At 42.9% G+C, this 13234-nt stretch overlaps 1 protein-coding gene across 1 annotated transcript; it reads left to right on the forward strand.

Moving 5' to 3' along the window:
* The first annotated feature begins 1264 nt into the window (after positions 1–1264).
* Positions 1265–12567, forward strand: CTHRC1 (collagen triple helix repeat containing 1). Its single transcript, XM_019467937.2, has 4 exons — positions 1265–1599; positions 5949–6170; positions 8771–8987; positions 12035–12567. The coding sequence occupies exons 1-4, from the start codon at positions 1447–1449 to the stop codon at positions 12175–12177; spliced, it is 735 nt and encodes a 244-aa protein (XP_019323482.1). The 5' UTR covers positions 1265–1446; the 3' UTR covers positions 12178–12567.
* Positions 12568–13234: the final 667 nt, after the last annotated feature.

Below are 13234 nucleotides of genomic sequence, written 5' to 3' on the forward strand. Positions count from 1 at the left end.
CCAGTGGCGTATTAAGGACCCTACCTGGTGGGTGGCCTGGGTCCCCTGGGGATGCTTTCTTCCAGAATGGACAGAGGAGGACAGATGGGGTTAGAAAAAGATAGTATCAGTCAGAAGTCAAGAATGATCACTCAGTAGTGAATTTCTACCACTGCATGTAACTTACCCTCCCTGAACCTCAGTTTCCACATCCGTGAATGGTGCAAATAGAGGAGGTATCAACCCCCCTAGGATTGTCCAGAGGACACAGAGTATGTGTAAAAGACTTCGTGTGGTTCCTGGGGCTTAGTGAGTGTTAGCACTTATGAAACATCAGTTCTTTTTAAATTTTTTATATTTAAAAAAATGTCTGCTGAAGTATAATGACATACAAGGTTATATTAGTTTCAGGTGTACAGCATATTGATTCAAAAATTCTATACATTACTCAGTGCCCACCGCAATAAGTGTAATCACCACCTGTCCCCATACAACGCTATTACATGGTTGACTATATTCCCTATGCTGTTCCTTTTCACCCCTGTGACTTATTTTATAACTGGAAGTTGGTATCTCTTAATCCCCTTTACCTACTTCACAGATTCCCCCACCCACCTCCCCTTTGGCAACCATGAGTTCTCTGCATTTAAGAGTGGTTTTTTGTTTGTTTGTTTGTTTGTTTGTTTCTGAAACATCTTGGGTTTTTTTTTAATGTTTATTTGTTTATTTTGAGAGGCGGGAGGGGCAGAGAAAGAGGTGGAGAGAGAATCCCCAGCAGGCTCCCAGCTCTCAGGGCTGAGCCCCAGGCCCCCTGGATCCCAACTGTGAGATCATGGCCTGAGGGGAGATCAAGAGTTGGCTGGCTTAACCCACTGAGCCCAAGCAGGCGGCTCTGAAACACTGAATCTTAGTCATTTGGGTCATGGACCCCTGGGCGAACCTGATGATACCTATGGTTCTGCGCCTCCCAATGTCACCTCCTAAAAAGAGCTTGCCCGCAGTGCCAGTTTGACAACCCCTGAAGGTGGTTCGTGGACCCAGGTTAGGGCACTTGCCTCTCAGGGGTCACTTAGGCGGTGCCGTCTCCACTCCCGCCCTTCAAGCTTCCACCTGTGGCCGCCGGAACGCCGCCACCGGCCCGGACTCGGCAGGCGGCTTCTCCGCGAGGGTCCGGGCGGGCCGAGCGGCGGCGCCGGAGGGGGCGGGCTCGGCTCTCGGCCCGCCCCGTGTCGGGCTCGGGGTAGGGGCTCTGGCCTATTACAGGATGGAAACTCGGGTGTCCAGAGGGGCGGGAGGGAGAGGGAGTCGGAGGGAGGCGCGCGGGTGAAAGGGGCATTGATGCAGCCTGCGGCGGCCTGGGAGCACGGCGGGGCCAGACTCTGATCAGGTCCCGGCTCCGCGTCTCCTCCTCCTTCTCCTCCTCCTCCTCCTCCTCCTGCTCCGCGCCTCCCCGGGCCGCTGCGCGCCATGCGCCCCCACGGCCCCGCCGCGGCCTCTCCGCAGCGGCTCCTCGGCCTCCTGCTGCTGTTGCTGCTGCAGCTGCGGGCGCCGTCGAGCGCCTCCGAGACCCCCAAGGGGAAGCAAAAGGCGCTGCTCCGGCAGAGGGAGGTGGTGGACCTGGTGAGTGCGGCGGCGGGGACAGAGCCGCGGGCCGCACCGGGAGTACGTGCGTCCAGCTGTTGGGGGCGGGGTGGTCTGTACAGCTGTGTAGGTGGGTCGTGCGTGCGACTGGGTGTCCCGCTTTGTCTGCGTCCACGTGTAAGGTAGGACCTGCGCTAGGCGTGCGGTGAGGTCGTGGCACTCGCACGGGAGACCCTAATGGCAGGGCCATCGTGGAACGGAGATGCGATGTGGGTCGGGTGGGACGCCCCAAAATACAGGGAGACGCCCAATAATTTCTGGCCTCTGAGGGCCCTCCACACCCCAGGAAGATGGAGAGGGTTAGGGCGGCAATGAGAGTAGGAGGAGGAGCTTAGGTAGGTTGGAAGGTGGGCCTGGGAGCTGCCTGGGAGACCCTAGACTCGCTGATCCCTTGGGTGGGCCTGGCCCAGAGCCCTGTGACGTGTCCTGTGTTGGGGCTGGTGGCCACGTCTGCCTGCAGGAGAGAATAACAACCCTTACAAAGCATCCGTCCAACTCTTTGTAACTTGAATACTATGAGTCATGTGGGTCATCTTCCTAGGAAGTATGGGCTGCAATTTACTTTGCTGGACGACCACAGCTCAGGACCGGAATGGTTCAGAGGGATTAAGGCCAGAAGGGGAAAATGAAGGGACCCCGCACTAACCCTCCAAGGACCCATTTCATTGTTCTGTTTAGACAGACAGGTAGTCAGTTCTTCCAGATACCCTCAGTCCCCAGCCTGTGGCCACCAAGCTGGAGCATCACAGTGGAGCTAAGGGAGAAGACAGTTTCCAGGACAGCAAATAGCCCAAGTGCTTTCTGAAGGGCTAATCTATGGGAAGGTCTGTTTGCTTAAAGCTCTTTCCCTCCGAAAATCAACAAACCTAGCCCTGTGTCTAGAGCTGTCCTTTCACAAGCTACCATATTCCTTGGCACATAATAAACTTAAGTCCTTAAGCCAATCTTATTTGCAGACAAATACGGTTTACAGGCATTGCAGGGCATAAAGTGGGGGCATTGTTTTGATAAAAACCGTTTTGAATTTGTTAAGTTGCCATTATAAACTGAGCTAATAAACCAAACTCCCTGGCAGCTAGTTCTATGCCAGATTCAAAGGCTCTGGAAAAAAATTCCTGCCATTGCACACTGCACTTTTTGGTGATGTGCTATGTAATTTTGTTCCACAAAGCAGACAATGTGTTCAGGGCTACAGTTCTATTTTAAGTGTCTAAGTTGTTTAAAACTGTACCAAATGGTTGTGGTTCATCTGCAGTTTGCATTTATGAATTTGCAATTATGATACACAAAATACCCCTTTTCTCCATAAAGCTAGCAATTTTTTCTTTTCCTCCATGGATTTTCAGTACCTGCGGTTTCCCACAAATCTCGCCCTGCTTGGAAAAGCTTATTGTGCAGCCAAGCTCAGGTGCATCCTGTAGATTGGATTTGGTTTTGCTAGAGAAAAAAATGTTCATGTGGTCATTAAGAAGGTTTCAACAGATTCTATAAAGCAACTTCTTTGTACAGAATCTGTCAAAGCGTTCCTTTCAAGCTTCCAGCAAGCTCTGCCCCCTGGTGGCCATGGAGAGAAATAGGGGCTCATTCTACCGACATTTCTAGAACCCCTGCCTAGTACTAAGCATGTGCTGGGATAGCATTTTATTTTATTTTATTTTTTTAACTTTTAAAAATTTATTTTTAAGAGAAAGTGAGAGAGAGAGTGTGAGTGGGGGAGGGGCAGAGAGAGAGGGAGACACAGAATCAGAAGCAGGCTGCAGGCTCCAGGCTCTGAGCTGTAAGGACAGAGCCCTGTGCTGGGCTTGAACCCACCAATTGAGAGATCATGACCTGAGCTGAAGTTGGCCACTTAACCAACAGAGCCACCCAGGCACCCCAAGGGTTAGCATTTTAAAGTGAGAAGACAGATGTAATACCTGTGGAACCAAATTCAATATAATTATGTGGTCACTGAAATGCAGATTATTTCTTTATTTTTTATTTTTTTGAGAGAGAGAGAGCACACGAGTGGAAGATGGGCAGAGAGAGAGAATCTTAAGCAAGCTCACTCAGCATGGTGTCCAACTTGGGGTTTGATCTTACCACAGTAAGATCATGACCTGAGCCAAAATCAAGAGTTGGATGCTTAATCAACTGAGCCATCCAGGGACCCCTGTTTTAGAATATTTTGTATTTTAGCGTGTCTTCAAATACTTTCGAAATTTTATTAAATACTTTTCTTACTATTTCCTTGGCAATAAATAGTGCTTTTTTTTTCTTACATCAGGAAAATGGCAGTGGCCAAAGTCATGACATAAATCATTTATCAAAACATAGGGCACCTGGGTGGCTCAGTCGGTTGGGCATCCGACTTTGGCTCAGGTCATGATCTTGTGGTCCGTGGGTTCAAGCTGTGCTTTGGGCTCTGTGCTGACAGCTCAGAGCCTGGAGCCTGCTTCGGATTCTGTGTCTCCCTCTCTCTCTGTTCCTCTCCCACTCATGCTCTGTCTCTCTCTGTCTCAGAAATAAACGCTAAAAAAAAAAAAAAAAAAAAATTGAAACAAAGATGAGGGGCCCCTGAGTGGCTCCGGCATTTGAGGATCTGACTTTTGATTTTGCCTCAGGTCATAATCCCAAGGTCATGGAATCCAGCCTCCCCTCCCCCCCATCAGCATGGAGCCTGCTTAAGATTCTCTCTCTCCTCTCTCTATACCCCTCTGCCCTTCTCCCCTGCTCTCATGCACTCTCTCTCTCTCTCTTTCTAAAATAAATTGTAAAAAAACAAACATAAAGCTGGTGATGGGAAAAGAAATTGATTGGGAAGCATTATATACATGAGGATCCTTCCTAGGCAATGTCATTACTGGATTTTATAATATGACCATGTCTAATCCCAGATGGCGAAATTGAAAGATAAGTTTTGAAGTTATTTTAATCTATAAGGAATCTTGGGGTTTTGTTGTTGTTGTTGTTGTTGTTCTCACTGGACAGGATCTTTATATAGAATGACAGTATACTTTACACAAATAGGGGAATGTTAAAGTAAAAATTTAAGTGGATCGCATTTGTGGTTTGGAGGGCCCTAATAAGTGGACGAATTCAGGAATAGACATGGGAATTAGACGGAGATAAAATATCACCCTTACCACTTATCCAGCTACATTGGTATGAGTGGCTTATGTGTGCTGGCTGGCAGGTTTGCTAATGTTGCCTTTCCCAGCTCTAGACCCTGGCAAGGTCCACCCGAGGGAGTAGACATACTTGCCCAGTATCACTGCCTTACATGGTCTTGGGGGAATAATAAGAATCCTTATGGCTGACATACACTGCTTACTGTGGCCCGCACTGCTCTAAGCACATTTTATATATTATCTCACTTCAATCTCATACGAACCCTACAAGGTAAGAATCTTTACTATTTTCTTCATTTTACAGGTAAGGAAACGGGCACTGAAATGTTGAGTCAGTTGCCTTATCTCACAGAGCTAATATGTGGTTGAGCCAGGATTAAAATCCAGAGAATCTGGTGCAAGAACTCATGCTCTTAACTTCTACCTGACACCGAGAAATAATCATAGCACTTAAGAGGTTGGATAGATTCCTGCCACCCTAATGAAAACCAGCGGTCACCTGTAACCATGTCATTCACTCCTAAGAAGGAGTGAGGTTGGAGGCCAGACGTGTTAACCTAGTGACACTCCCTTCACATAAAAATAGAAGCAGGAGATGTGCGATCCATTTCAAAGGTTTCGCCCATTTAAGATAATTATTAACTAAGCTTTTTAAATAATTTTATCACTAGGAATATATCTTAGGGAGATAATTCAAAAGACGAAGAAAGCTCTATGTATGAAGATTTTCATTACAATAATATTAATGACAGACAACATAGGAACAGCCTAAGTATCCCCAAATAATGCAATGGTTGCATAACAATTTTTTAAAGTATCATTCTGAAATCCAAGTAAATAAGTTTACAGCATATAAGGTCAGAAGAAAATGGCAGTGTATTCAATTATGTTCACGCTGAAGTACAGCTATTTAAAAATTGTGTATACTTTTAATAAGCAGTAGAAAAAAGCAGGCAAATGAAAACATTGTGTCATCTTTGACTTGTGTGTGTGCATGCGTGCCTACAGTCTGTGCAATGAAAAGAACAGGAAAGAAATCTTAACATTTTAGAAATTGTTTTAAAATCAGTTCCATATAATAACTCATTTAGAACATGAACCAGTAGTATGAAGAGATTCTGCACTCCAGGTGCTCAAAAATAAATGCAATTCTAATCAGAATGAGTCTTGGAATCGTAAGTGGTGAGAGTTTGTCCCTATTTCCTTTTTCTGCTCTAGTATAATGGAATGTGCTTACAAGGACCTGCAGGGGTGCCTGGGCGAGACGGAAGCCCTGGGGCCAATGGCATTCCTGGGACCCCTGGGATCCCCGGTCGGGATGGATTCAAAGGAGAAAAGGGAGAATGCCTGAGGGAAACCTTTGAGGAGTCCTGGACACCTAACTACAAACAGTGCTCGTGGAGTTCACTGAATTACGGCATTGATCTTGGCAAAATTGCGGTAAGTGAAGTCTGAATTATTTTAAAGTTGAAGCAAAACTTAAGAGTTTTCATAGTTGAGTGTGAATTTTGGATGAGATTTTATTTTATTTTTACTAAAAGACTTTTTACAAAATTAAGGAGTAGGGACCCTGTAGCTTTTAAGTTAGGATTAATGAAAAAAAAAAGCTAACCTTTCAAAGTTGATTTTATAAAGGTATTTCTAAGACAAATCACCATGTTATTTTAGCCCGGATAATATCTAACATAACTTACTCTCCCCTTTTTAAATGCAAACAAAAAGGGAGAGTGTGAGTGTCTGTGTTGGATGGTAAGCAACCTTCCAGTCTTGTCCTAAAGTGAATTTAAATTTAAATTAGTGTAAGAAATTCTGCTGTGGCTCCAGACCACGAAAGAGTGGGAAAAAATTTCCAAGAAACTACCCTGTGATAGGAATTATCTCGAAGTGGGAAGTCTATTGGTGTTTGTCCTTATTCTGGGTAGCAGGTGTGGCTTAAAATTGCTAAGCTTATGGGAGGTGGAATGGACCAGAGATATACTACAGTGAGCATTTAAAGTTTGTCTGTGAGGGCACCTGGGTGGCTCAGTCGGTTAAGCGTCAGACTGGTTCAGGCCATGAACTCACAGTTCATGAGTTTGAGTCCCACGTCGGGCTCTGTGTTGACAGCCTGGTTCAGATTCTGTGTCTCCCTTTCTCTCTGCTCCTCCCCAGCTTGCACTCTGTCTCCCTCTCTCAAAAATAAATAAACATTAACAAAATTTTTTAAAAAAATTTGTGAGGCTCCTGGGGTGGCTCAGTCAGCTAAGCATCTGACTCTTGATTTCAGCTCAGGTCATGATCTCACAGTTTGTGAGCTTGGGCTCTGCACTGACAGCGTGGAGCCTATTTGGGCTTCTCTCTCCCTGTCTTTCTGCCTCTCCTCTGCTTGCTGTCTCAATAAATAAATAAATACATACATACATAAACAAACAAACAAACAAATGAACTTAAATTAAAAAAAAAATTGTCTGTAACGGTGAGGTGGGGGAAAAGTACTCAAAAGAGCCTGTGTGGCAGAGCATTTTGATTCACGATTCTAGTCACTTTAATTAGTGTTTGCTTCAAAAGCAACTGGCAAGACGATCGGGATGGCACAGAGCTGAAGAAGCTTGGTGCTATTTCTAAGCCTCTTTCTTCTTTTGTTGCCCAGTGCCGTACCTGGTTCTGTATGTACAATGTATTATCCCTTGATAGTAACTACTCCTACCATCAGCCAATGCAAATAGAAGAGATTTTACTTTCGGAACACTCTGAGATGCTCCTCGCCGCAGCTTTTTCACGCCTGCTCGATTGCAAACCGTTCGAGACTGTCTGTTCGGACGGACTGGTTACTTACAGTTCATCAAAAATCGCTGAGTTCTACAACTATCCATGTGGACTCTACATATTTAATATGTTTTTAAGTTTCTTAGGAGCGGTCAGAATGGGTTTGGGAGTTTTCTGCAAGTGAAAGATAGTAGACCGTGAGCCAGTGGGGAGACAAATTTTGCAAAGAGCAATGAGAGAAAGAGACCCGGGCTTTCTAATTGTGTCAGATAGGTAAAGACTAAAACCCCCACCTGTGCTTCACCCCTGGTACTGTTTGCTGTTGCTCAAAAAAAGAAACTGGTCAAGAATAAGTATATAGAGACAGGGCTAGTCTAGAATATGGACAGGTCTGGTCTAGAATATAAAGTCCACGAGGGCAGAGATTCTGTTTCATTTACTGCTGTGACTGTAACATCCAGCATAAAGGGCTCAGGAGATATTTTTTGGAATGGAAAAAAAAAGTCAATATATAGATTGGTTTGGTTTAAAATACGGAAGACTAGCTGTTTTGAGTAAAACCAAAAGATACCTTCAATGGCGTGAATAATTTTAAGAATGCTGTAATTTGATTTTCTGAGAGTACCTCATATCAGACGTTTATCTATCTTGCAGAGAACCTCTCTCCTTCTGTAAAAGTTAAGCTTTTTAAAATGTAATTTGAGGGGCACCTGGGTGGCTCATTCAGTTAAGCGTCCAACTCTTGGTTTCGGCTCAGGTCATGATGTCACGGTTTTGTGGGTTTGAGCCCCATATGGGGCTCTGTGCTGGCAATGCAGAGCCTGCTTGGGATCCTCTCTCTCCCCCTCTCTGCCCCTCCCGACTCGTACTGTCTCTCTCTCTCTCTCTCTCAAAAATAAAATAAATAAACTTTAAAAATAAATTAAAAATTGAATAAATAAAAAATAAAAACAATAATGTAGTTTGAAGAAGAGGAAAGTTAAATAAAATTCACAGTGCAATTTGAAAGCATAATTTAAAAATTTTTTTAAATGTTTATTTATCTTTGAAGGAGAGAGACAGAGTGTGAGCAGGGGAGGGGCAGAGAGAGAGGGAGACACAGAATCCAAAACAGGCTCCAGGCTCTGAGCTGTCAGCACAGAGCCCGACACGGGAGTCGAACTCATGAACTGTGAGATCGTGACCTGAGCCGAAGGGAGACGCTTAACCGACTGAGCCACCCAGGCAGCCCTGAAAGCATAATTTTAATGAAAGTTGAAAACGCTAATAAAACCTTGTTTCTGTGTTTGTGACAGGAGTGTACGTTTACAAAGATGCGCTCCAACAGTGCTTTACGAGTTTTGTTCAGCGGCTCACTTCGGTTAAAATGCCGAAGTGCATGCTGTCAGCGTTGGTATTTCACGTTCAACGGAGCTGAATGTTCAGGACCTCTTCCCATTGAAGCCATAATTTATTTGGACCAAGGAAGCCCTGAACTCAATTCAACAATTAATATTCATCGCACTTCTTCTGGTATGTAGAATAGTGACTGCATGATGTGCCTTACGTCTTTAGAGACCAAAACTGGTTTTGAATCCGCTGGCATGTTGGCTCACTAGCCTCTGAGAAGGAGACCTATAGCAGGTTTTCAGCACATGATTCTTCATCCTGGTTGCATTTCAGAATTCCCTGAAATGGATCTTTAAAAAAAAACATGCAGATGCCTGGGTCCCACCTCTGACCAACTGAGTCAGAATCTCTGTGGATCAGACTGTACTTTTTAAAAGATCCCCAAGGTTGAAAATTACTGAGTTAGATGAAAAGGCAAAACAGTCTCTAATGCCATAGAGCAGTGGTTTTCAACCATGGCTACGTATTCGGCTCAACTGGGGCACTTTAAAAAAAATCCCTGTACCTGAGTACCACCTCTCCAGGGGGTCTGACTTAACGGGTATGGAGGCTGCTGAGGGAATGGATTGCAGAATCTCTTCCAGTTATTTTAATGCTCATGAGATCCACTAGCATAGACTGATAAGGAGATTACTTCTCTGCCTTGTCCTTTAAAAGGATGGATACGGTCTGCTGAACTTGCAAAAGAGAACATGGCCATATTGCATTCTCTGTTTCTGTGAAAGAATGACATTCATTTCAACCAGTGTTTGCTTAAACTGTAAGGGAAAAAACTTGGTTGGTTTGTTCTGTCTTAAGGCTCATTCACGAAAATTTGGACGATACCAAGAAATAGAACTGGGGGGCTGCCGATTAAAGCCATCACCCAGACGTACCACTATCAATATTTGGTTTCTTGAGTTGCAGTGGGATCGCACAGCATGACCGCCCATGCTGGGAGAATCACAAGATGTATATATCACCAGCTCCATTTCCCTGATTTCTTGCAAGGATTTCTCACTAATCTTGCACTTAAAAATGGCAGAGGGAAGAGAAGAGATCCCTCCACTGTAAACCAGAGGAAATTATATTTCAGCATGCTTTGGGGATTCAAGTCAGATACTGAACCCAGAAACCAGTATCTCACATTTCTTATTCCTAAGAAATTAAGGGCGTCCCTTCCACATTCTTCCTCAGATCCCCGCCATATCTTTCAGATATAAAGAAGATATTTTAATCCCCTCTTTTTGCACATAGAGAAGGTCCAGGGAAATAAAGTGTGTTACCCAGGACAGTAGAGTCAGTGTCCAGGAAAGCAGAAACCAGCTCCTTGCCTGCCCTCTTGTCTCCCCAACCCGCTCTTTGGTCCGGTTAAAAAGCTTCATCACTAAGTCCTTAGATACATGTGCTGGAAAGGATGATATGTTTTGCATCTTGAGAAGCAGTCTCTAAAATAAGAAAAATCTGGATATAAAATTAAGATTTGATTAGGAAGTGATATGTGTTAAATAGTCGTTGGAATGAGTAACTTACTTTCTATTGTATTACCTTTAAGGTGTTTGAGCTGATATCTTGCTATGATATGGGCCCTCAGGCCCATGAACTGTGACCTATACGTGCATATGCCTTATAAATTATTTAATATAGCATTTCCCAACCATGTTGTGGAAACTCATTTGGTGTGATCCGTTGGGTGGAATGTCAGAAGTAATTTGTTACTCATAACAGTTTCTGTGTTAAGGTTATGGAAGGTTACCCCTATAATGAAGTCACTTTCCCTCTCACACTGTTACTCTTTCTTGAGAGAAAGGAGACCTACTTAGCACATTGAGGTTGACTGAAAGTCTTGGATATATCCATGGGAGTTTGAAAACATTTGAATGCTACTTTGTTACCTGGGTCTAGGAGGAAAATAGGTCTAGAACTCCCAATTCCAACATATTTTAGATGCTTAATAAATTGCAATAGTATATTATCATTGCAAAAATGTTCATTCATTCAAAAAACATTATATGTTAAAGACCATGAAGTGACCCTTTGACTCCTCCTGCAAGACTGATGCTAGACCCCAACTTGTCTTATTACATCATGCAGTGTGAGGTGAGCAAGCTTCTAGGCCGTGGATCTGCAGAACTTGGGAGCACACGAGTATTATTTCTAGGCATTTTCACCAAGTGTGGCCCTAGGTTAAATGGAATTGTGGTCACACTGCTTAGTTCTCCCTGCTTTGAAAGGGGCCTGAACCACAGTCGTATCACTGGATTCTGAGGGACTTACCTTAGATTCACTGATGTGTCCGCTAAAAGAAGGAGATAGCTTCAGATCTACATTACTGAGGCTCAGCTGGATTGTACTAACCTACCAAATGGGAAATCTGACCAGTCGCATGATGGCATCCCTCCACTACTCATATATCGGGACCCATTTTCTTAAAGAATCTGGCAACCTTTGGTGCCTTTTCCTCCTTACACAGACACATATCTTTTTGTCTGTTAAAATGACCTTGGGGATTTTTTTTTTTTTTAATATAGAAGAACCATGGTAAGATGGAATGCAAGTTGTATATTAGCATGTGAAAGTCCAGAGACCCTGAGAAAATTTGTATATTTATAAAGCAGAAGAACACAAAGGAAAAACAAGGCTGCTTGTTTTTTCACCGTGAGGAAATTCTATGAAAAATGGGATTCCCAGATTGGAGGACTGGTATAATGATTATGCTAGAATTTCTTTTAATGTTTTAAAAGTCCTTTCTTCTCCGTGAATGCCATCAAGTGTATAGGTAAGTGTTGGAAAAGACTTCCTTTAAAAAAGACCTGCATATCAAATAAAACTCTTGGCTTTCAAAAGTGTAGGCTTCCTTTGTTTAGTCAAATAAATTGCTTTTTTTGTTTTCAGTCACCTAAACAGTAACTTTCAGGAACTAAACAGACTCTGCTTTTATGGTCAAAACCTGTAAGAAAACTATCTGTTAAGCTTATATCATCGAATGGATAGGAATACATCTCTTAAAAATATTTACTTGGTAAGAAAAAGAGAACTTATCTCTATGAAGTCCTGATTAAGTGTTAGAATTTTTAATTCATCGTACATTAAATAGATTCGTTATCCAGCTTGCTAAAGCACTAAAATTTAGATGAAGATTTTTGCTTTTCGTTCTAAAGAAAGATGTACCTTTCATCTCTGTTCTGCAGTGGAAGGACTTTGTGAAGGAATTGGTGCCGGACTAGTGGATGTTGCTATCTGGGTTGGGACTTGTTCGGATTACCCGAAAGGAGATGCCTCTACTGGATGGAATTCAGTGTCTCGCATTATTATTGAAGAACTACCAAAATAGATTCTTTAATTTTCATTCCCTACCTCTTTTTTATTAAACCTTTGAAGGGTTCATTTTAGTGGCGTTTTATATAATGTTTAATGTATACATCTGAATAAAAAACAAAGCTAAATGTGTTTACAGACCAAAGTGTGATTTCACACTGTTTGAAAATCCAGTATTATTCATTTTCCTTCAATCAAAACTGGTTTCAGGATTTTGTAGTTGATTAGAATACTTTCTTCGTATTCCCCATTCCCTGAACCCGTAATTTGGGACGTCATCGCAGTGTTGAACTTTTCCTATTGTCTTAGGATAGCACCTTTTAAAACAGAAGGCTACCAGTTTTTGTATAAGTTGTAAATGTTCAGAACTGTTTTATATCTGTGAAATAAAACTTGTTTCAGACTATTTTAATATCTTTAACCTAATTGCTACTAAAGTTAGAGTCCTTAGTACTTTATATCTGAAAAGTTGGGTTCAATTAATAATCATAAATATATTAAATTTTAGTACATGTACTGCTTCATATTTTGAGGCGTATAAAGGAAAGGGGGGTATTTACGTGTCAGGAAATACATTAACGAGTACTTTAGGAATTTTATCTCTAACAAAGAATAAAAAGATGTGAATTCTGCCCTCCCAACTGCTTACTTCCAATTGATAGGGAGGATAAAATATATACACAATTAACATTAAATCAAAGATCAATATGTTGATTGTCATAAAAGTTGTTGAAGGGGTTGGCATAATTCAAAGGATGTTGTATTACCTGTGGCTGAGGTCATCAGAAAGAATTCATGATGAAGGAAGTACAGGTATCAGACTGATAAAATTAAGTGAATCCTGGTTCACTAAAGTACTTTATCTTAAATAAGGCTATAAAACAATAACAACAGGGGCACCCGGACGGCTCAATTGGTTAACCACTCGACTTTTGATTTGGGCTCAGGTCATGATCTCATGGTTGTGAGATCGAGCCCTGAGTTGGGCTCCACACTGAGCATGGAGCCTGCTTAAGATTTTCTGCCCCTCCCTCACCTATGTGCACATGCACGTGCTCTCTCTCTCTCTCTTA

Source organism: Panthera pardus, unplaced genomic scaffold (genome assembly GCF_024362965.1).
Source record: "Panthera pardus isolate Hobbes unplaced genomic scaffold, ASM2436296v1 HiC_scaffold_7, whole genome shotgun sequence".
Taxonomy (NCBI): domain Eukaryota; kingdom Metazoa; phylum Chordata; class Mammalia; order Carnivora; family Felidae; genus Panthera; species Panthera pardus.

Excerpts from the sequence above, each read along its gene's own strand:
- CTHRC1 (XM_019467937.2), top strand. The coding sequence starts at position 1,447 with ATGCGCCCCCACGGCCCCGCCGCGGCCTCTCCGCAGCGGCTCCTCGGC. Across the intron at positions 1,600-5,948 it reads AGAGGGAGGTGGTGGACCTG|TATAATGGAATGTGCTTACA; the intron begins GTGAGTGCGGCG and ends TTTCTGCTCTAG. Across the intron at positions 8,988-12,034 it reads TATTCATCGCACTTCTTCTG|TGGAAGGACTTTGTGAAGGA; the intron begins GTATGTAGAATA and ends TCTGTTCTGCAG.